At 40.7% G+C, this 23,556-nt stretch overlaps 1 protein-coding gene across 4 annotated transcripts in view; it reads right to left on the reverse strand.

Moving 5' to 3' along the window:
• csnk1a1 (casein kinase 1, alpha 1) overlaps positions 1–23,556 on the reverse strand; it is a 121,100-nt gene that overhangs the window by 22,155 nt on the left and 75,389 nt on the right. For all 4 annotated transcript variants that reach the window (XM_012856640.3, XM_012856638.3, XM_012856641.3 and 1 more), the window contains 3 exons: positions 12,359–12,437; positions 9,941–10,015; positions 1,888–1,994 (listed from right to left, as the gene is read on the reverse strand). In XM_012856640.3, coding sequence (XP_012712094.1) covers positions 1,888–1,994; positions 9,941–10,015; positions 12,359–12,437 — 261 coding nt within the window. The remainder of the gene's footprint in view (positions 1–1,887; positions 1,995–9,940; positions 10,016–12,358; positions 12,438–23,556) is intronic.

The following is a 23,556-nucleotide window of genomic DNA, read 5'->3' on the forward strand; positions in this document are numbered from 1 at the left end:
AAACGGGCCGAGTTGATCGAACTGTAAGCTTTGTTTTTTTTTTTTCCTGCGCGGCGTTCATGCCGTCGTCGGCCGTTTTTTTGTTTGTAATCACCGTCCAGGGATCGGTATATGTTTAATGTTTGTCTTATTTGAAATGTTTTTGAGTAAGCTATCCTGGTAGCAGGGTATCATGTTAGCGCCTGCTACCATGATAGCCTATATGCTATCATGGTAGCAGACGCTTCATTATTAACATGTCGGCCACCAAAATACTCTTACCTGTTCACTACTTGATGTCGCTGGAATTGGGTCAGGATGTTCTTCAGTTGGGCCCTTTCCTCCAACAAAATGCTTGCTACATATGTAGGTGAATTTGGTAACTTTTTCCGGGTTGAACTGTTGTGTAGGCTGACCGCACCGGTGTACCCAGTGCACACATTTCTCCTTGGCAGTCTTGAAGAAAACATCCTTCATATGCGGCCGATCAGCGTACCTCGAGTCGCTGTTGCACGTTCCATAGCAACAAAGTTTAAAAATCATGGTCTTAGATTTGGAAAAAGCAGTCGTTTACAGAGTAAAACCAAGGGTAACGCACGTCTCTTTTACAGCGAAACAGCGGCGGACTATGCAAGCTTGCCCTACTGCGTAGCACGTGATGTGACGTCATCGTGACGTTACGTTTCTAAAAATAGCTCGCTGTATGCTATTGCAAGTGCGGTATTTCCCCCACAGACCACCAGGGCGGCCGAGAAAACCTTTGTTCGACCTGAAATTACTCATTAAATCATCCAAAACGGTATGGAACACATTCATTAACTGAAAAATGTTGCATAGTATGCCTTTAAAGAAAACCGTGCCAAGTACAAAGCACTCTCTCTCTCTCTCTCTACTGTACCATTTCTGGATTTTCTTTCTTTTATTGCATGTATGCTTTTCAACTGAGGTCAAAACTGCAGTCTCCACTATATTTTGGGAGTAACCGCAGATGCTTTTTTCCCCATCAGTCATTTCTTTAATTGGCTGTTTTGGTGCATTTGTGTTTGATAGCGACATAACCAAAACACACGAAAAAGGCCTCGTCTGCATCTGGAGTCAGGGAAGAAGAATTTACTGAAAACAGGGACTACTGTAAATAAGTTATTTAGTTAGTGTCCTTAAGACTAACACACACTGACCACCTTTGTTGGTACACCTTGCTAGTATAGGGCTTCAGAACTTCCTTATTTTTTTTGTGGCAGACATTCAACACGGTGACTACAAGATACCTCAGAGATTTTGCTGTTGTTACCATGTTAGTATCCGTGAGTTGCTGCAGTATCGTCACTTTCAAAATCCCAATCTCCTGTCCATTAGATCCCAAAGGTCTACCATTTTCAGATCTGGTGCTTAGAAGTCACTTGAGCACCGTGATCTTATTGTCATGTTCACACCAGTTTGAGCTGATTTTAATTTTGTGACATGTGAATCAAAGTTAATCCCTTTCTTCCTGACTAATGCGCTCTCTGACCTTCAGCCAGTCATCTTCACCATATCTAACTGCCTAAAATCATGCTACCTTCAGATTGGCTGACTTGCTTTATTTTAAACAAAGCTATTGTGTACCTAATAAAGTGGTCAGTAAGTGTACATCAACTATATTAACCAAGACTAGTGCCACATTTTAACATAAAAGCATAACGCTAGCTGAAACACACATTTACATACAATCAAAGCAAATGTAGCTGAAGGTCAATAAAAAGGGGAAGCTCATTAAGGGTTAGATTTTAAGTTGCTCTTCAAGCTTGTCCTTAAAACATTTGGAGTACAATATTTTAAACAGTAAACATTTAAAGTTAAAGCTGTGTCATGACTTATTTGTCAACAATACCCATTCACTAACTGGATTATTACCCTTTTTGAATTTACCTGAATAGAATGCGAAACAGTTGGCGCAGGTACATGTAGTCTGGAGCCTCTTCAAAGCGCAACCCACGGCAGTAGTTCAGATACATGGCAAATTCTGCTGGAAAACCCTGTAGACATGTATTTACAGAGTTTTAGTTAATGGATGTGCAGTTCTTTCATCATTTCTCAATGTAATATTAAACTGTTTAAATGATATTTACTGACATTTTTCTATATCTTTGAAAACAATGGTTTCTGTAATTTTAAGAAATGAAATATTGTTTGAACAAAAGAACACAAGACTTTAAACATCATGGAAAAACAAATGATGTTAACTGCATTGTTGTCTGCCTTTTTCCTTAAAGGGTAACTCACATCCAAATCAACTTTTTCTTGCTAATAAACTGTTAACATGATAGTGTTATAGTGCTGTATCCTGGTGACTATTCTGACAAATTACGGGATATTTGTAGAAATCCTTCTTTTGTGTCTAAAACTGTCAGTGTGACACCCTCCTAAGGTTCAACAGGTATAATGCATGGCATTTCAAATCAGTATTGCTCTTGGTTCAAAAGTGTTTGTGACGTCACTTGGAGGAAGTGATGTGTCAGTAGCTCTGCCACTGTGGTGTATAAAAGCAGCTAAATTTTGTGTCTCCGTAGCGAGTTGGGAGTTTGAATAGTGAATAGTGAATATTGCGGTCCACCTAACAATTTATAGGTTGCCGATTTATTAGCTTAGCATTCAATTAGTTTAGCTTTTACTAGTCCTCCAGACCACACCCAGTCCTCAACCCCTCCCCCCCACGTTTGCCAGGCAATGTCTCCTGTCGGCACATTTTTCAGGTGTTAGATTGTGCAGAGTAAGGCTAAAGTTACCCTTTAAATGACTTCAGATCATAAACATTTTACTTCACTGTATAACTCGTGAGTGGTTATGCTCTGCTGTGACAATCTCATGGCACAGCATGAGATTTTTCACTCTGTACACATCAGACTTCCAGCACAAGGCCGATTTCTGTCATCTACAGGAATACTCAGATGACTCTGCAGTTGTTGGGTGCATCAGAGATGGACAAGAAGCTGAGTACAGAGAGCTCGTGGACCACTTTGTGGCACGATGTGAAGCAATAATCTCATCTTGATTGTGAACGATGTTTGTAGATTTCAGGAGAAACAGGATTAGATCAAACCCAATTTCGATCATGGGAGAAGAAGTGGAGGTGGTTGAGGAATATAAATACATCAGTGTTCATCTGGACAACAGACTGGACTGGAGACGCAACAGTGAAGCCATCTACAAGACAGAGCAGACTGTACTTTTTGAGGAAGCTAAGATCCTTTAGGGTTTGCAGCAAGATGCTGCATATCTTCTAAAAGTCTGTTGTTAAGAGCATCATCTCCTCGGCCATCATCTGTTGGGACAGCAGCATCAGAGCCAGGGACCTAAAAAGGCTCAACAACGTGATAAAGCAGGCTGGCTTTGTTCTGGGGATGACCGTGGAACCTCTGGAGACGATGATGCAAAGAAGGATTTTGCATAAAATCAAGAAAATTGTGGACAATCTCTTCATGACACTGTCATTGGAAAACAGAGCCTCTTCAGTCAAAGGCTTCTTCAGATTGGTTGTAAAACAGACCTCTGCAGTAGATCCTTCCCGCCCACAGCCATCACCATCTATAACAACTCCTTGTAGAGGAGCATTGATTTTGAAGAAATCAATGCATGGATGTGCGAAAATTTTCTTTAAATGAATAAAAACAAAACTGAAGTAATAATCTTTGGACCAATACAGAGATCAAAAATAAGCACACAGCTTCAGTCGCTTCAGCTAGAAACCACTGATCAGGCCCAAAATCTGAGTGTAGTGATGGACTCAGACCTGAACCTCCTAAAGCATCTAAAGACAATTACAAGGTCGACCTTCTATCACCTGAAGAACATTTCCAGGATTAAAGGACTAATGTCTCAGCAGGATCTGGAAAAACTAATCCATGCGTTTATTTTTAGTCGAATTGATTACTGCAACGGCGTTTTCACAGGTCTGCCTAAAAACTGGATCAGACAGCTGCAGCTGATCCAGAACGCTGCTGCCCGTATCCTCACTACGACTAAGAAAGTAAAGCACATCATCCCAGTTCTAAAGTCCTTACACTGGCTCCCCGTATCTCAGAGAATAGACTTTAAAATACTTCTGTTAGTCTATAAATCCCTGAATAGCTTAGCACCTAAATATACCACAGACTCATTAGTTCACACTGCAAAAAGGGAACTAAAAGTAAGTAAAAAAAATACATTTGAAATCAGTGTATTTTTACTTGACCAGAGCAGGTAAATAAGATTATTTGCCAATGGAATAAGATTTATGCACTTAAAAAAGGACCAATTCATCTCCATCATCTTATTTCAAGTGCAGAATGTCTAATTATTTTGGGGTAAAAATACTCATTCCATTGGCAAATGGTTTTATTTAGCTCCTCAAATCAAGTAAAAATACACTGATTTCAAGAAATTTTTTACTTACTTTTAGTTCCCCTTTTGCACTGCAAGTTTGTAGTCCAACTGTTCGGTTGTTTGCTTTTAGTTTCTATTTTCCCGTGTCTATTTTGTTTCTACATTTTATTCCTACTTGCTTTTACTCTGTTTTATTTTCCTACATTTTAATCATGTAAAGCAGTTTGCATTGCATTGCACTGAAATATGCTATACAAATAAATTTGCCTTGCCATTACATGAAAAAGAATATTCAAAGCTCTTAAAATCAGTCTAGTCTACCCTTGATGTGTTATACCCCACACACCCCTGCGGTGCCAGAGCTGTGCAGGCAAAAAGAAGCTGTGCTTTATTTTTATTTAGAGGAGTAGAATAGAGTGAAGCTCGGTGGTGAGAATTGGGTTGGGGGTGGTGTAAAAGGGAATAAGAGGATGTCAGGATGATTCCACAAAATGCAGTTCAAAGTCTTTAGCTGATCCAAAAATGCTGCAGCAAGAGTTCTGATGAAAATCAACAAAAGGGATCATATTTCTCCAATTTTAGCTTCCCTTCATTGGCTTCCTGTTAAATCAAGAATAGAATTTAAAATTCTTCTAATGTATAAAGCCCTTAATAATCAAGCTCCATCATATATCAGAGCTCTGTTTACCCCGTATGTTCCTAACAGAGCACTTCGCTCTCAAACTGCAGGTCTGCTAGTGGTTCCTAGAGTCTCTAAAAGTAGAATGGGAGGCAGATCCTTTAGTTATAAGGCTCCTCTACTGTGGAACCAACTCTCAGTTTTGGTCCGTGAGGCAGACACCCTGTCTACTTTTAAGACTAATCTTAAAACTTTCCTTTTTGACAAAGCTTATAACTAGAGTGGCTTATGTTGCCCTGACCTACCTATGGGGATGTGCTTCTATGGGCTTAGGCTACTGGAGGACATCAGTATCTATTTTTCTCACTCTATCGAGTTCTACTGTTCTTCAATTATGCATTGCTTGTCATCATTTCTGCTTATAACTTTTTGTTCTCTCTCTTTTTTTTTCTTCATAGTAGGTACATCTGGTCTGGCGTTCTGTTATCTGAGACATCATCCAGAGAAGACAGCTCACCTGCTATTATCATCTAATATAGAACACATTACTGGATCAATGTTTGCTTCTGTGCTTGTTTGTCTCTCTTGTTGTGTCTCTGCTCTGTCTTCTGTAACCCCCAGTCGGTCGAGGCAGATGACCGTTCATACTGAGCCCGGTTCTGCTGGAGGTTTTTCCTTCCCCCTAATGGGTGGTTTTTCTTTCCACTGTTGCTTCATGCTTGCTGTATGAGGGATTGCTGCAAAGCCATGGACAATGCAGACGACTCTCACTGTAGCTCTACGCTTCTCCAGGAGTGAAAGCTGTTTGTCGGGACTTTGAAGCAAACAACTGGTTCTCTTATATAGGAAATTTTTGACCAATCTGTATAATATGATTGTTTTTGACTTTGTAAAGTGCCTCGAGATGACATGTTTCATGAATTGGCACTATATAAATAAAATTGAATTGAAATTGAATTGAATGTAACGCCATCAGTTGCATGTCTTCCATTTCTCCGGAGTCCAGATGAGTGCCAACGCTTGAGTGGCAGCATGATATGACGCAACTTCTCTGCTTCTGTTTGACCGCTGTCTTCTTGCTGCTGCCCACTGGACCCAAGTGGTACTGTAGTTTTCCATGACTATGGCCCATACATCATTCGACTGTTTTACATAAATGGCCATTAGCTAATGGAAACAGGAAAACCCAAAAGCCCCAGGCTTTCGTTTACCCGACTAAACGAAGCCTGGGGCTTTCAATGGAAAAGGGGCAAATGATATGTGCCTCTACCTAGTTTGACTTCACTCTGATTAGCTATAACCATATTTGGGAAACTGGTCAAACATGCTCCAATATGTTGTCGGCCCCTCCATCCACACCTCTTCTCGGCGCAACACTCATAGATCCATATTATGGAAATTTTGCTGGTGAAATTTTTGGTGCTGCAGGATGTTGCACAGGCGAGGCCAAGCTGACCAAAGACTTTAACCTGGCAGCACGATTCATTATCCACACAGTGGGACTGATGTACACAGTCCATGGCAGCATTGTGGCGAGAAGGCGGTAAGCTCGCTGATCTGCTACTTCAGACAGCAATTACAAAAAAAAAAAAAAACGTACGGGTAATGACAGCATTGTTGTTACCACCTCCTGTATTGGTAAAGAATTTTTTCTTTTAAAATCAGTTCTAAAAGTAAAGTGTGCTGAACATATGAACATAACAGTCTCGTACTGGACCATGGTGCAGTGTCTTTCAGATATCGCGTGGATATTCACGCTCCGTGGCTTTGGCAGTAAGCGAGCAGACAGAGCAGCAGCCCCAGATCTGCCTCCCAGCATTGACTCGAACAGGAGGCGGACGCCACTGAAGCCACAAAACCCAATATCCAACCTAAAACTTCACGTGGTTCAAACTGGAGTTATAATTGTGTAGTACTTCCCCCTAAGTTAACTTCTGCCACACAAATTATCTTATCCTTCAGGAGTAAGTGGACACTTCCATCCGCGTTTGAGCACCCTCGGACATTACAATTCCCTTTTTAAGTAGCAATCCTGTACTTGAGTGGCGCAGTCAACCTGCCATTAAATTAGCCGGCTGATATCAGCTTGGGGGAGGAGGGAGAGGGGAGGGGGAAGGCTTTCTGCTTGATGTGTGATCTGATTAAAGAATATGAATCACGTAGAAAGATTAACCGTTTTCAGATCTGATCGCTTTTGAGCAAAGAAACAAAGCTAATGGTCAATGAGGAGGATCCACTCTTCACATTCACACGGCCTCATCAGTGCACAACAGATCATATTATACCCCCAGAACCACAGAAAAAATAATTTGTTGTCATAGCCCCTTTAAACACGAGAGCTAACTTTAACTGCATCTACTTTTCTCATCCTCAAACCAAAGTCTGAAAAGGCAGAGGGAAGCAAAAAAAGGAATACAATGGACTAATGAGGCCAAAACGAGAAAGATAGGAATCGTTCCAGAGGCAAAACAAGATTGGAACTTGCACAAGAATTTGCTTGTTGGTATTTAATGAAAGAGCAATCAGGATGTGAGACCAATTCTCTTTTCATCTTTATTATTAGACTGGTAAGATGTCCTTTTGCCTGTTGAGCAGAACAAGTCTGGGTGTATATTTTTCAGTTTTGTTGGAGCTAAATACTAAGCTACCAGGCTACACAAAATAGTTGCTTTAAGGCAGAAAAACAGGTGTAATGTAATCTAGAGGGTTGAATGTGTCTTATCTTTACAAGTAACTGAATGACTTCTCAATCTGCTGGTCCAAAGTTGTCCGCTATCAGATTCAAAACATGGACTTAAAGAAGTTTAAATTTGCCACAGTGCTGTGTTGCCAGATGCCTTCAGGGGTGCTAACCTAGAAATTACAGGTCTAACGCCATCTTATGTCCTGCATATAGGAAGCTGAATTGTCCTTTATCTTTGATTCCTACAGGCGTGGTTCATGGTTTGTAAATAATAAGAGCCGTCGCCCCTCCATCCACATGAACTTAGATTTAAATAAAAAGTCTAAGGGAAATGTGTGCACAAGGAACATGAGGGACTCTGATCATTAGTATTCCATTAAATAAAGTGGTTTGAGTCCGACCCTGGGTCTTTCTGCATGGAGTTTGCATGTTATCCCTGTGCAAGTGTGGGTTCTCCGGCTTTCTCCCACAGTCCAAAAACATTACTGTTAGGTTAATTGGCCTCTCTAAATTCTCCTTAGGTGTGAGTGTGTGCATGAATGGTTGTTTGTCCTGTCTGTCTCTGTGCTGCCCCGTGATGGACTGGCGACCTGTCCAGGGTGTACCCCGCCTCTCGCCCATTGACAGCTGGAGATAGGCACCAGCACCCCTTACGACCCCAACAGGGATAAGCGTGTCGGAAAATGGATGGATGAACTGTGGCGAAAAAGTTTATAAATTAACTAAAAGGGCGTGCTTCAATGGCGCATGGGTAGTGTGCAGGACCCATATACGGAGGCCTTAGTCCTCGACGTGACTGACCCAGGTTCAATTCTAGCTTGAGGTCCTTCGCAGCATGTCTACCCCCTCTCTCAAACCCCGTTTCCTGACAGTCTACTGTATGAATAAAATGCCACCAGCACTGCAAAAAATCCAGAAAAAAGTACAAAATAAATAAATATATAACTGCCGGAAACATCCAGCAAAGATTTTCAGTTGTCATCAGGTATTAATATTCAATTAAATTTTATTTATATAGCGCCAATTCACAACACGTCATCTCAAGGCACTTTACAAAGTAAAATTCAATCTAATCATACAGACAGTTTAATATCTAAGGAAATCCAGCTGATTGCATTGAGTCTTGACAAGCAGCATTTAATCCTCCTGAAAGAGCATGTAGCCACTGTGGACAGTCTTCTGCATTGTCGTTGGCTTTGCAGCAATCCCTCACACCGAGCATGCATTTGCAACGCCGGAGAGGAAAACTCCCCTTTAACAGGAAGAAACCTCCACCAGAACCAGGTTCATTGTTACCGGTCATCTGTCACGACTGACTGCTCTGCCTTCTCAAACCCCCAGAGACACAAAAAAGCACAGAGGCACACAATAATCTAGGAATCTCTGGAGAGGGTAAAGGCATATAATCTACCCCCGAAGAAGGTGTCTCAACTAAACAGAATGCCAGACCAGATGTACCTACTATGAAGAGAAGACAGAAAAACAAAGTTAAAAGTTGAAATAAATACATTTTCCACATACGCTTTATATTCACTTTTCTGCTGTAACAAACAGATATAGTCTGTAGGAAATCATATGCTGTCTGACAAACTGAATGCTGCAGCAACTGGGTTCTCACCACTATAGCCCCCCGTGAGACCAGCCTGTCAGGGAAGGACTGGCGTGCTGACAACTCCGGTAGCATATTCAAATCGGCTCATAACCTTGATGAACAGCACAGAAGAGGTTTTGAGGGGTACTTTCTCACTTAAACACTTCATAAAACTACCTTTTGTGACAAGTTAAAAGTATAAAATCACTAAATCTGTACACACCTCTTTACTGTTCCTTACTACACCAAGCAGTGGACGGTTTTGCCTTGCTGCTTACAACCCTCATCAAAGGTTGCTGCTTTTAACCTTTAAAAAAAAGCCCTGTGCTTTTGAGAAGTCCTACACTCAATCGAGGACCTTTTTAACATGAAATTAAAGCCCCGGGAAACTGAAATTCTCTATGTTCAGAAAAAAGAAAATGAAGAAATCTGCTTGTGGGCAAGATGGCCAGAGCTAGAGGAACAATTCCACAATGTGCATGTCAATGCGTATATTGTTTACTAAGACATTGTCAATGTTTAGTGCTTGGTAAACAAAATCAAATTTCAGATGTTCCTTTAAGCCTGCCTCACCTTTGAGATACTAGAATATGTTGGCACCTGGGCTATAAAAGACTGAGCTAGTATGATTTGAAAAAAAAAAAAAAAGAATTTAAAACAAGCCTGCAAGTAAGTGTTAGGAAACAAACTACACTTTAATGCAATCATAGTCACTGGTTTATTTTACCTTACAGAGAACCTCAACAGGTGTAGACATCTTCTTTTCTGAGATCTTCTCATACTTCTGTTTCTTTGTGGCAGCCTAAAACAAAGAAAAATCAAAGTAATAGTACACACAAAATCTACAGCTAAGCCTAAAATTATGCAATCTTTTAATCCTAATTTGTGCTCCAATTGGAAGAATTATTAATGCTTTCGAGTTACCCAGCCAAAGACACCATTTTAATCTGATAGGGAATATCTGCAGTCGGTAAAAATGAGTGATGGCAAGGAGTACTTGAAACCGAACTTGGAGCTTATCAAAGATAAAGTTATCAAACCATCAGGGGAAACATTAAAGAACCTGGTCTGCAATTATAAAAAATGATCTGATTACTGTGAAGCCAATAAATACTTTTCTAATGATTATTGAAAGGGGTATAAATAATTGAACCATTTTTATGTTAATGTAAATGAAAATATTAAATCTTTCAAAAATATCATACTCCTTTTACATTGTTTTATATTTTGAAAGATGCTTGTGTTTTTTATGAGAAAACAACTTTTTGTTTTATAGGAAAATATATACATGCACGTACATATATACCATGGTTGTCACCTTACTAAAATTTCAAACTCAATTCCAAAAAAAATACTCTCAGCTCTCAGATGAGCTCTCAGCAGTCAATGCACTTTGAAGATATACTTGCAGGGTAACATTTGAGAGGAAAGTTCAAAGTTTAATCGATTTTATAATATAACATTATTTTACTGAATATGGTACTTATTTTAGTCTCAGACTTTTAGCATTTTCTAGGATTCTGGAAGGTGGCTTTAGGTTTGCAGAACTTGTCTCATCTGTATAAAGACAACAAATATGCCATCTATCAATATAACAGACACTTCTGCTGTATTTTTAGCAGATAGGTTTCATTGCTCTTTTGGAGCTTCTTAAAAAAACAGTTTCATTACAACATCCCAAAAACCTATTGAAGTCCAAGGAAACAGGTGCTAAAATATTCTCAGATTCACTGGTGAAAAGAACCACTACATGAGGGGTGGGGTAATGCAAGGCAGCTAGAACAATCAAAATGTTACAAACATTGGTCTGCATTATTCAAGACAGGTTAGTATTAAAACACTTTTGCCTTTTGTCAAAAAGGCAATAACTGTTGTTGAGGGGTTAAGTACTTTACACCCTGATGCAAAACACAGGGTACACATAAGTTACAAGCCTACATATGTAGGACAAACGCTAAGGTGGCACAGTCTATTTACCTTTGTTGGCTACATGTCTGAAAATACTAGGCAGTGTAGGAAATTTAGAATTTATTGAGGAAATTTTGAATTTATTGTATTATGTTTCAACAATCCCTGATAATAGCCAGTATTACAATGAGCCTGCATTTACATTCCTGCTCACCATTATTGGCACCATTTCATGTTTTGCATAACTGAGTCAATATCTTGCTTGATAATCGTCTGATTTCATGATGCCTGTGATACTGGCAAGGCCTCCAGTTCGTGAAGCAAAGCAGTCCTACAGCATTATGGATCCTCCACCACGTATGACTGTTGGTATGGTGTTCTTTTCCTTAAAGGTTTCATTGCGCCGTCTGTAAATTTACTGTTTGTGTGCAACTCCACTTCTGTTTCATCTGTCCATAAAACATTGTCCCAGAAGGCTTGCCGTTTGTCCAGCTTCTCTTTCGTGCAGATCGTTCTTTTTTTGTCTTTTCTTCAGCAATGAGGTCTTCTTGGCCTCCGCCCATGAAGCCCCGCTTTGTTTAGTGTGCGACATATGGTATTGTTGAAACAATTTCATCAAACTGCTCCAGGTTTTGTATTCAGGTCTTTAGATATTTGACGTGATGTTTTATCCACCATTCACACCAACCTTTGAAGATGTCTATCAATTTTTATTTATGTTTTCCTGTTTATCCTTTTAAATGTTGTTTATCATTTGCTGTTTTGTATCAAACACAAGCTATCTGTAGTAAAATGTTTCACTTGATGAATTTCCTTCAGTATATATTCCATAATATGTACTTGAACTTTATTGGTGCCAATAATGGTGAGTGGGACTGTAATAGGCTTTTTGGCCAAGCCTATTTACAAACTTGTGCTATTAGGACAATGGTTTGTAGAAAACCAATAGATTAAATCACTTTGAGGGACAAAGGGATATAGGCAGCATGCTGGGTCTCTAGGATAAAACAAAAAACAATCAGTTCTTAGTTTACGAAACTAACAAATCTGGTTCAAGCTAAAGCTCTGAAACGTATGCTGAACGAGGTGAACAATGCCCAACCAACTGCTGCTTAATAAACTTGTGTCTGTAGGTGCATGAGCTACAACTGAAGTGAAATCAACTTAAAATACAAACTCAAAGATCAGCATTTGTGTGACTAGGTGGGTTGTGCTCGACTATGTTGAACTTTAATACCTTTAATCCTTGCCAAGGCAGACTGGTTCTGTTGAAGTACATCAGCACATAGCCTAGAGACTCCATGTCATCACGGCGACTGAAAACAACAATGTTAAATGTTAAGTACCAAACCAGGACATATCAATGTAGTTTATACAGAAGAAGTGGAAGATGTAGCTAAAGCAGAACACTTATTTACTTGTTCCTGTACTCACTGAGACAGCTTGCATTTTTTTTATCTGAGGTCTTGTTTCTGACCTGGCATCAACATGCAAGCCCTATGCATGACTTTAAAGATCAGGTATGGCAATTTCAAGAAAGAAATGTTTTAAAACTTACGAGTAATTATTTAAATGCTTGCTTTTCCAAAAATATTCAGTTAGGCTTAAAAATCGCTTGTGACTCTCACGGATTCAACTCAGAATGTTTATTCTGACTAATCGTATTAGTAGCAATGTGAATCTGTGGAAAATGCTAAATATAAGAGTGATGGCAATTGGCATTCAAACTTTAAATATTTGGAGCTCATCAGCGCTAAATTCAACTCAATAATACTTTATATATTAAACCCCAAATTATCACTTGAAGCTTCTAAAAAGTTGGTCAATAATTATAAGAAGAGTGTCCTTGGGATGACGGCAGATTTTTCCATTGATTCTTAAGTTTGTTAGTAAATTGTCTTAGAAAGCTTTGATTTAATCATCAGCATGCCAGTCTATTTTTTGAAAATTGATATTCATTTTGAGAGATAGTGTCATTTCTTTTTCTTTTCTTAGTGGAATGGCAATGTTTATCTATTTTTCACAGGTAGGAATAATTGGATAAAACATGTTTTTATTTTTAGAATATGGCACACACATCCAACTGCAATAATCAAAAGTGTTGTTATACCTATTAATTTTCATGTAGCTTTTACATTTGAAATACTGACGTAGGTCATTTCTGTTTTTAAACCCTGTTTAAGCTGTAATTCGTAGTCCAGGCGTCGGCAACCCGCGGCTCTTTGATCCCTCTGATGTGGCTCAGCTTTTGAAAATAATTAATGAGTATTTCATTAAAATGCATTTTATTTTAGTTCATTTGTTTTCAAAATGTAATTCTATTAAGATTATGGGGATCTTGTAACATCTAAAATCATTTCATATTTAAAACAGAGGTTCCCAAACTTTTTGTCAGCCGTGCACCCATTCCCAACCGGGTTGAGTGTATGGCATTTTTGTTTGCTGCCAGTGGATAATTTAAGTTCACTGTTTTTCTTTGATTACTACAAGGTCTCAAATAGACATTGACTATTTTACTTAAAGTACTTATTGAATCTGAGATCGACCAACTCAGAAATACATGCATTAGTGACCATATTTTCAAAAAAATGTGGCATTAAGATCATGATTGCGCCGTTAGAAGTTTTTTTAAGGACTTAAAATTGTCCCTCGGCGACCGCTAGGCTGAAAATCCACAATTTGGGTCACGTGGTACGATGATGTAATTCGTAGGTGTAGCCCAGGCTACGCTACAGAGAGTTCAATGAAGTATACCACAACAAGTTCAGATGGCGATTCACAAAGTGATGATTTTAACACGAAAGACAGCGCAAGCATCTGTTACGACTCGGGTAAGTCTGACAAAAACATTTTAGGAGAATAAACGAAATGGTTAGCTGGTGTATAATTGGAATCGGTGCTCATAATCGCAGTGATGGCTGACAGCTCGGATGTAAACACGGAAACAACTCGTTGAAGCTCGATTTCCTGGCATCTTTTATGACGGCTGAAATCCGCTAAAACAACACTTAAAAAAAAAGATGTACATTCAACACAAACCACAGTGTCTCAGCATTATGTGTTCCCGGAATTTTACTTAATAATCCGGACGTGAGCGCTCTGAGAGCGGACGCGCATTTATCTGTTTCGCCGTGGCTCTCATATTCTCTGGGGGGGGCGGAATGGAGGTTCCGAACCGAAAGGGCTGTGGGTCTATCCCCACCACGCCTCAGGGTTCTGCGGGGGATTATCCTGACATCACTTCCTGTTTGCGGTAAGGCGTATTGTGTCACTTCCTGTTTTCACTGCGTGAGCAACGGTTTGTTGCTCCAGATTCTCTCGCTTTTATCTTTAATCTCTTTGCTGTAACATCTGTTTCTAACACATAAGCATTTTTAAAACATTTTCTGTTGCTGCACATCACGCTTGGGAACTCCTCGTGTTTCACGGTTTGCTCTCTTGGCGTGGTAGAAGGGCGCTAGCCTAGCTTTAGCTCCACAATGGCTTCCTCTCCTACTATTACTTCATCTTCTCCGTCTCTGACTAAGTCTCCCCTTATCTTCTGCTCTCTGTGTCAGATGTTTAGCTATTCCTCTGCCTCCTTTAGTGATAATGGTACTTGTAATAAATGTAGTGTTTTTGTAGCTTTGGAGGCGAGGGTGTCAGAATTAGAGACCCGGCTCCGTGCTATGGAAAAACCAGCTGATAGCCGCCCCTCTGCTAGCGCGGAGCCACATAGACCTAGCGTTACTTCAATTAGCGGTCCTCCAGAAGCACCCGGGTAAGCAGGCCGGCTGGGTGACAGTTCGTAGGAAGCATAGCTCTAGATTTCAGCCCCCAGTTCACCACCAACCCGTCTGCGTTTCTAACAAATTTTCCCCACTCAGCGACACACCCGCTGAGAAGCCGATCCTGGTGATTGGGAGCTCAATAGTCAGAAACGTGGCACTAGAGACACCAGGGACCATAGTTAAATGCCTGCCAGGGGCCAGAACGGGCGACATAGAAACTTACCTAAAACTGCTGGCTAAGGATAAGCGTAAATACAGTAAGATTGTTATTCACGCTGGCGGTAATGACATCCGGTCACGCCGATCGGAGGTCACTAAAGTTGGTGCTGCTTCGGTGTGTGAGTTTGCTAAAGTAATGTCGGACTCCGTAATTTTCTCTGGTCCCCTGCCTGATCTGACCAGTGATGATATGCTTAGCCGCATGTCATCATTCAACCGCTGGTTGTCTAGGTGGTGTCCTGAAAACGACGTGGGCTATATTGATAACTGGCGAACTTTCTGGGGAAAACCTGGTCTGATCAGGAGAGACAGCATCCATCCTACTTTGGATGGTGCTGCTCTTCTTTCTAGAAATCTGGCCGGATTTATTAGTTCTTCTAAATGCTGACAACCCAGGGTCCAGACCAGGAAGCAGAGCCGTAGTTTAACACACCTCTCTGCAGCTTCTGTACTGTTACCCATCCATTATCCTATTGAGACGGTGTCTTTCCCACGGCCAAAACTTAACAGATCAAAAACTTATCTAAAAGGAACAAATCATAAAAACCTAATAAAAATCAATACGGTTCACCTTGAACCTAAAAATAAAACAATTAAATGTGGTCTATTAAATATAAGGTCTCTCCCTCCAAAGACTTTGTTAGTTAACGAATTGATTTCTGATAAACAGATTGATTTATTTTGTCTCACAGAAACCTGGCTACAAGAGGACTACGTTAGTATAAATGAATCAACTCCCTACAATTATTCAAATTTCCACATTCCCAGATCTGTGGGAAGAGGAGGAGGAGTGGCAACCATCTTTCAGTCTGATTTATTAATTAGTCCCAGGCCAATTAATAACTACAGTTCTTTTGAACATTTAACCCTCAGTTTCCCTCATCTAAACTGCAAAGTAATAAAACCTCTTCTGTTTGTTGTTTTGTATCGTCCACCAGGCCCTTACACTCAGTTTTTGGATGAGTTGTCAGATTTCTTATCTGATTTGGTGTTAAATACTGATAAGGTTATTATATTGGGTGATTTTAACATCCATGTTGACACAGAATGTGATAACCTTAGTGTATCCTTTAAAACTATCCTAGATTCAATTGGTTTTGCTCAAAATGTGCATAAACCGACGCACTCTTGGCTCCAAACTTTAGACCTTGTGCTGACATATGGCATTGATTGTGAAGAATTAACAGTATTTCCTCACATCCCTGTCCTATCTGATAATTTTTTAATAACATTTGAGTTTAATCTAACTGAGTTCTCCACCCCCAAAAGATGGTTCCATTATAGTAGATCTTTATTGGATAATGCTGTATCAAAACTTAAAGAGTCTGTCCCCTTTTTTAATATCCTCCGTATTGCAGAAATGCCCTGTAGATGGCAGCAATGTTGTTTCTTCCAATTCACAAATAGATGTCTTTGTAAATGGTATGACTTCGTCATTGCGTTCTGCATTAGACAATGTAGCTCCCTTGAAAAAGAAGGTGATTATTCACAGGAAGCTGGCTCCTTGGTTTAATTCAGAGCTGCGTTCCTTGAAGCACAATGTTAGGAAATTGGAGAGAAAATGGCGCTCTACACACCAAGAGGAATCCTACCCAATCTGGAGGGACAGTCTATTGTTGTATAACAAGACCCTTCGCAGAGTTAGAGCAGCATATTTTTCATCATTAATTGAGGAGAATAAGAATAATCCTAGATTTCTCTTCAGTACAGTTGCCAAACTTACCCAGAGCCACAGCTCTGTTGATCCATCCATTCCCTTAGCTCTTAGCAGTAATGATTTTATGGGATTCTTCATAAATAAAATTGATTCCATTAAAAATAAAATAATTGGCATCCTCCCAAACATGATTACCTCGTCCTCAGTAAGTGAGGCAGAATTGGAGGAATCCTTAGAACCTGCGCAGTGTCTGAACTGTTTAAAAGCAGTAGAGCTTTCTGAGCTATCTAAAATTTTAGCTTCATCTAAACCTTCTACCTGTATGTTAGACCCAATCCCAACCAAGTTGTTTAAGGAGGTATTCCCTTTGATCAGTGGTCCTATTTTAGACATGATTAATCTATCCTTGGTAAATGGATATGTACCACAGGCTTTTAAAGTAGCTGTTATTAAACCTTTACTTAAACCATCTCTTGATCAAGATGAGTTGGTAAATTACAGACCTCTATCTAATCTTTTCTTATCTAAAATTCTTGAGAAAGTAGTTGCTAATCAACTATGTGAACATTTACAAAGTAATGACCTACTTGAGGAGTTTCAGTCAGGCTTTAGAGCTCATCATAGCACTAAAACAGCTCTGGTGAAGGTCACTAATGACATTCTCATGGCCTCAGATAATGGACTTGTGTCAATACTTGTCCTATTAGACCTCAGTGCTGAAAAAAAAAAGACTTGAACATGCTGTATGGATTAAGGGGAAATCATTAGGCTGGTTTGAATTTTATCTGTCTGACAGATTCCAGTTTGTTCATGTTAAAAATAGATCTTCGTCAGACTCTAGGGTCACTCGTGGAGTACCACAGGGTTCAGTCCTTGGACCAATTCTATTTACTATATATATGCTTCCGATTGGCAAAATTATCAGACAGCATGGGATTAATTTCCACTGTTATGCTGATGACACTCAGCTATATTTATCCATAAATTCTGATGAATACAATCAGTTACTTTGACTGCAGTCATGTCTTGATGACATCAAAAGCTGGATGACTTTAAATTTCCTGCATTTAAATTCTGACAAGACAGAAGTTGTAATCTTTGGGCCAGAGTCTTCAAAAAATAAAGTTCTTAATCAATCAATTAATCTGGATGGCATTAATTTGGCCTCTGGTAATAAAGTTAAAAATCTTGGTGTTTTCGACCAAGACATGTCATTTAAATCCCATATTAAACAGGTTTCCAGAGTTTCCTTTTTTCACCTCAGGAATATCGGCAAAATTCTGTCCAGGGGTGATGCTGAAAAACTAGTCCATGCATTTGTTACTTCAAGGCTGGACTATTGTAATTCTTTACTATCAGGAAGTCCACAAAATGCAGTTCAAAGTCTTCAGCTGATCCAAAAATGCTGCAGCAAGAGTTCTGATGAAAATCAACAAGAGGGATCATATTTTCCAGTTTTAGCTTCCCTTCATTGGCTTCCTGTTAAATCAAGAATAGAATTTTAAATTCTTCTTCTAATGTATAAAGCCCTTAATAATCAAGCTCCATCATATATCAGAGCTCTGATTACCCGTATGTTCCTAACAGAGCACTTCGCTCTCAGACTGCAGGTCTGCTGGTGGTTCCCAGAGTCTCTAAAAGTAGAATGGGAGGCACATCATTTAGCTATCAGGCTCCTCTCCTGTGGAACCAACTCCCAGTTTTGGTCCGTGAGGCAGACACCGTGTCTACTTTTAAGACTAATCTTATAACTTTCCTTTTTGACAAAGCTTATAGTTAGAGTGGCTCATGTTTTCCTGAGCTACCTCTATAGTTATGCTGCTATAGGCTCTGGCAGGACCTGTGGCAGGACCTGTGGCCCCGGAGGCTTGGGCAGGACCTGTGGCCCCGGAGGCTCGGGCAGGACCTGTGGCCAGAGGCAGGGAGGCCATAGCAGGACCTGTGGCCAGGTCAGGGAGGACCTGTGGCCAGGTCAGGGAGGACCTGTGGCCAGGTCAGGGAGGACCTTTGGCCAGGTCAGGGAGGACCTGTGGCCTGAGGCAGGGAGGCTCTAATGAATGTGCCTTCAATAAGAGGACCAGAACACTTCAGTAACAAATCAAGATCAATTTGGTACGCTCATACTTCTTACACTAGCTGACCTATTTCTAATGGCTCCAACACATTGGGTAAGGCATGGGCTAAGGTAGAGAAGGCATCCAGCAGGGCGTCAGGAGAAATGAGTAATAGTGTCAAAGCCGACAATCCCACAATTACTTTGTTGTTGAGGGGCAGGTTCTTCAGCAGAAACAGGCCGGCCTTGATGTAGCCTCCCAGTAGACATTTGCACCTTTGAGAAACCCACAATTTCTTGTCAATCCTTGCCTTATTACAAGCATACAAGCAATAACACCCAATACTCAACTTGTTGTGTGGGTATTTTGGAGATCTGTCTGTAATGTCAAGTTTCACTAACTCCTAAACAATAACTCTTTGCTACAGGATGCAGCAGTCACCAGAACTGGATGCAATAAACAAAAGGTTTGAGAGAAATGTACAGGGAAAGTTAGAGAGGCAGTGTCAAGTGTCAAGGGGGGCTCTGGGCCTTGTTGATAATGCTGGTAGCAGATGGGAAAAAACTGTTCTTGTGGCGTGAGGTTTTGGTCCTGATGGACCGCAGCCTCCTGCCAAAGGGAAGTCTCTCAAATAGTTTGTGACTGGGGTGCGAGGGATCAGCCACAATCTTCACTGCACGTCTCAGAGTCCTGGAGGCGTACAGGTCCTGGAGAGATGGAAGATTGCAGCCAATCACCTTCTCTGCAGACCGGATAACACACTGCAGTCTGCCTTTGTCCTTGGCGGTGGCACCAGCGTACTAGATGGTGATGGAGGAGGTGAGGATGGACTTAATGATGGAAGAGTAGAAGTGCACCATCATTGTCCTTGGCAGGTTAAATTTCTTCAGCTGCCACAGGAAGTACATCCTCTTCTGGGCTTTCTTGGTGAGGGAGTTGATTTTCAGCTCCCACTTCAGGGAGATGATAGTTCCCAGGAAGCGGAAAGACTTCAGTTCAATTGTGGAGTCACAGAGGGTGATGGGGGTAGCTGGGGCTGAGTTCTTCCTGAAGTCCATAACCATCTCCACTGTTTTTAGAGCATAAAGCTCCAGGTTGTTCTACCTGCACCAGGTCGCCAGATGGTCAGCCTCCCACCCGTAGCCGGACTTGTCACCATCAGAGATAAGTCCGATGAGAGTGGTGTCGTCCGCGAACGTCACAAGCTTGACAGACTGGTGACTGGAGGTGCAGCTGTTGGTGTACAGGGAGAAGAGCCAAGGAGAAATAACACAGCCCAGGGGGGAACCAGTGCTGATGAGCTTAGAGTTGGAGACATGTTTTTCCAGCTTCACGCCCTGCTTCTTGTCAGACAGGAAATCTGTAATCCACCGGCCGGTGGAGTCATTGTTTGCCAAAAAAATATCAAAGTATTTAATTTTCTCTGGTCTCTACCTGATTTGACCTGAGAGGTTAGACTATATGTAGCTAAACAGCTATATATAGTCTAACCACTGTTTGATTTTGTTAGAACTTCTATGCATGTACCACTAGACAATGGGTGTGTCTTAATTCAGGGGCTGCATCCTTTGACGGACATATTTGTAGACCAATTATACCACAGTGCGGTGACAAAGGCTGTCCCAATTTGTCTGCTACCTTTGAAGATTCCTTCAAATGTAGCAGACAAATGTGTCCTCCTTTTTCTTTAATTTGAAGGACAGGTCCGGTGTATCTTTCATTGCTAATTCTATCCCATGATTCATTGCAGGTTGAACAGAACTTTTTAACCAGAAACAGCAATGGTGGAGGGGAGTGAAATGCTGTGAATAATGGATTTATTACACTTTCTGTGACATAAAAGTAACTATTAAGAAGTTATTTAGGCGAGAAGTAAGCCAAGTTAAACTGAAATATCTCCTCGGTTTGTTTACAAATCGCTTGATTTTAAAAACATCGGACATGCTCGGACCGCAGTGCCTTGCACCAACTATGGAGGCATTATACTGCCAAAACCCAGGAGCACAAATTTTCTATTTGAGAAAAGAATTTCATCTTCTTGCACTCCAAACTAGTAATGCTCACACTCAAAACATATGCTTTCTCTCAAATATATTTTCTCCTCCCTCAAATCTTTGTTTCTGCTCTCAGATTTAATGCTTCTTCACAGATATTTTCTTCTGTCGCTTGCCTCCTTCACTTCGCACACAAACCGTTCTCTGCTCGAGTCTGAGATACGCTCGCAAACCTGTAGGCTCTGCTGGCGGATTTTTTTGCTCTCTCTCAGATTGCAGTCGGATCGTCGCCTAGCAACCTTTACAGCCAATAGAACGACAGCCTTAGAAAGGGTGCGCTTGTTTAACTCTGAGTGTGCTTAAGGTACTACACCCCTCAGAAGAGTGTCACCAGAAACTGCTATTCACAGTAGTTTTGTGGCCATTACTAGCTTGATTCAGCAAAGTTCAGTAACTATGAATAACCCAAACGATTCCGAAGTAATTTGAAACATCAGTGATTTATTATGTACATAAGCATAGAACTGACAAATCAAATTATTATGGAGCTGTAGAAATCTCTTGAGATACTTTGTCAGTATAACGAGAAACGTTTACGTTACAGCTGACAAGAGTAGTACCACAGTCTCCAGGAATGATTTAAAGAACCTTGAAGTCACCTTTGTCCTGAACATGTCATTTAAATATTATATTGAGAAGATTTCTAGGATTTCCTTCTTTCAAATCCAAATTTGCAGTACCAGAGTGTTACAAATACTAAATTATACATTTTGATAGCTACAAGGTATGGTACTGTAATTCTTTACATCAAGTAGACCACAAAAACTATAAAATCCTTCAACTTATCCAAAGTGCTGCAATAAGAGTTCTGTTGAGAATTAAGGAGGCGTCCTTTTCTACCAAATTTAGCTTTTCTCAACTACCTCCCAGTTAAATCCAGAACTGATTTTCAAAATTATCCATACAGAATAATCCAGCTCTCTCCTATGGAAAAGAGATCTGACTGTTTGCTTAGTCTGCAGGTGTACTGATGGTTTTAAAGGTTCTTACTAGGGCTGTCAATCGATTAAAAAAATTAATCTAATTAATTACATACTCTAATTAATTAATCTAAATTAATCGCATATCATTTTTGCTGTGAAAGTATTTTAAATATTTAAATTCAAATGATTCAATGAATAATCAGCATTAGATACATTAAAGTTCAAAAACTCTTATTCACATTTCATGCCTTCAGACGTTTTAACATGTGGTTGTGGCATTTGTGGCACACAGTAACGTAGGGGACACAATGAAAATAAATGAACACTCCCCTCAATATTAACACTTTACAACAGTAAAGTGACGTCCGCGCTACTTCCGGGTTACGCCGGTAAGCAAAGGCAGGACTGTTCTCGCCAAACACCGTGACAAAACTGGTGAATTAGAGCATGCTTTTAGTTTATTTTCGAAATGTAAACAATGCCTACGACTTGTTTGCTCCTGGTTGGACACAGAGGCATTCCAAATCGTCGGATGTACGTTTCTTTCGTTTACCGAAGGACGAAGAAAGAAATGGATATTTTCAATGAAAAAGGACCGAGGCAGACAAATCCCAATCGAGCCATCATACCCCGACAGAATTTGCAGTCTACACTTCATCTCCGGTAAATACAACTTAATATTACACTGGTCATTGTTCTGCTTAAATAAATAAGCCGCAAGCGGCGTCGATCGCCCCTGCAACCTAGCGCCTTCGCGCACCGCCGGCCGCCAGCCACCGCAGAAGCTGTCACGCATTTTCCCCGCCCGTCCACTGGGCGATACACACGAACGCGTTGGGCAGCTCTAGCCCACGACTCACAAAAAATCTAGTGCAGATCGGTCGATGCAGTGAGGAATAATCATTAGTCGTTGAATAATGATAATGCATTTGGCCACCGGGCCGGACTAAATCGCTTCGCCAGCATTCACAGACTCGCTATCTGGGCGGTATCTGGCCATCTGATACCATCAACCATCAACTTACTCTTAAAACGATCTTGTGATACGTTATCTAAAGAAGAAAAATACGATGAGAACTCGTTGTCTGCTCTGTTTGCGTCTGCCGCTGTGCTCGCCTTCTGCCTTCCAATCCGGCGCCCAGGCGCGAAAACCCGGATGAAAACAATAGCAGTGAACTACCCTGTACGCTTAATTTGCGGGGTTTTTTTTTAATTACTTAATCGAAATTAACGCGTTATTTTGACAGCCCAAGTTGTTACATATTCCGTGAGGACAGTCTTTTTTTTTCTTGTAGTCGGGTTGCAAGAGAATAGAAAAAGTTTATTTTGCCTCTGTCCATATTATACGACACACTCAGCCGTAGAAGTGAGCCCCATGTCACTGAAGATTGGGTGGACAGGGGATAAGGGGCACAGAGAGCCAAGCACAGAGCAGGTAAAGAGCTGAAAGTTGAGGACCAAATAGTATGCTCTGGCGCTTTTCGAAAAGAGTGCGCACACCGGGGGCTTGCAGTGCAACATTGGTGGGACTGCCTGACTAGAATAATTTATAGAGTAAACGGTGCAAGTGAGCAGAATTGGCATGTTCGACCGCTTAAACCATCAGAGATGAAATGCAGGACTGTGTGACTACAGTTCAGACATTTCCGCATTTCCAACCTAAACATGGCCATCAAAATCCTGTCCAGTCACTGTACATTAGTCAAACACCCTGTGAAAGAAAACTTCTGCCCAGACATGTCAAAAACAGGCAGGGAG

The sequence above is a fragment of the Fundulus heteroclitus genome, unplaced genomic scaffold (assembly GCF_011125445.2).
Source record: "Fundulus heteroclitus isolate FHET01 unplaced genomic scaffold, MU-UCD_Fhet_4.1 scaffold_215, whole genome shotgun sequence".
Lineage (NCBI taxonomy): Eukaryota > Metazoa > Chordata > Actinopteri > Cyprinodontiformes > Fundulidae > Fundulus > Fundulus heteroclitus.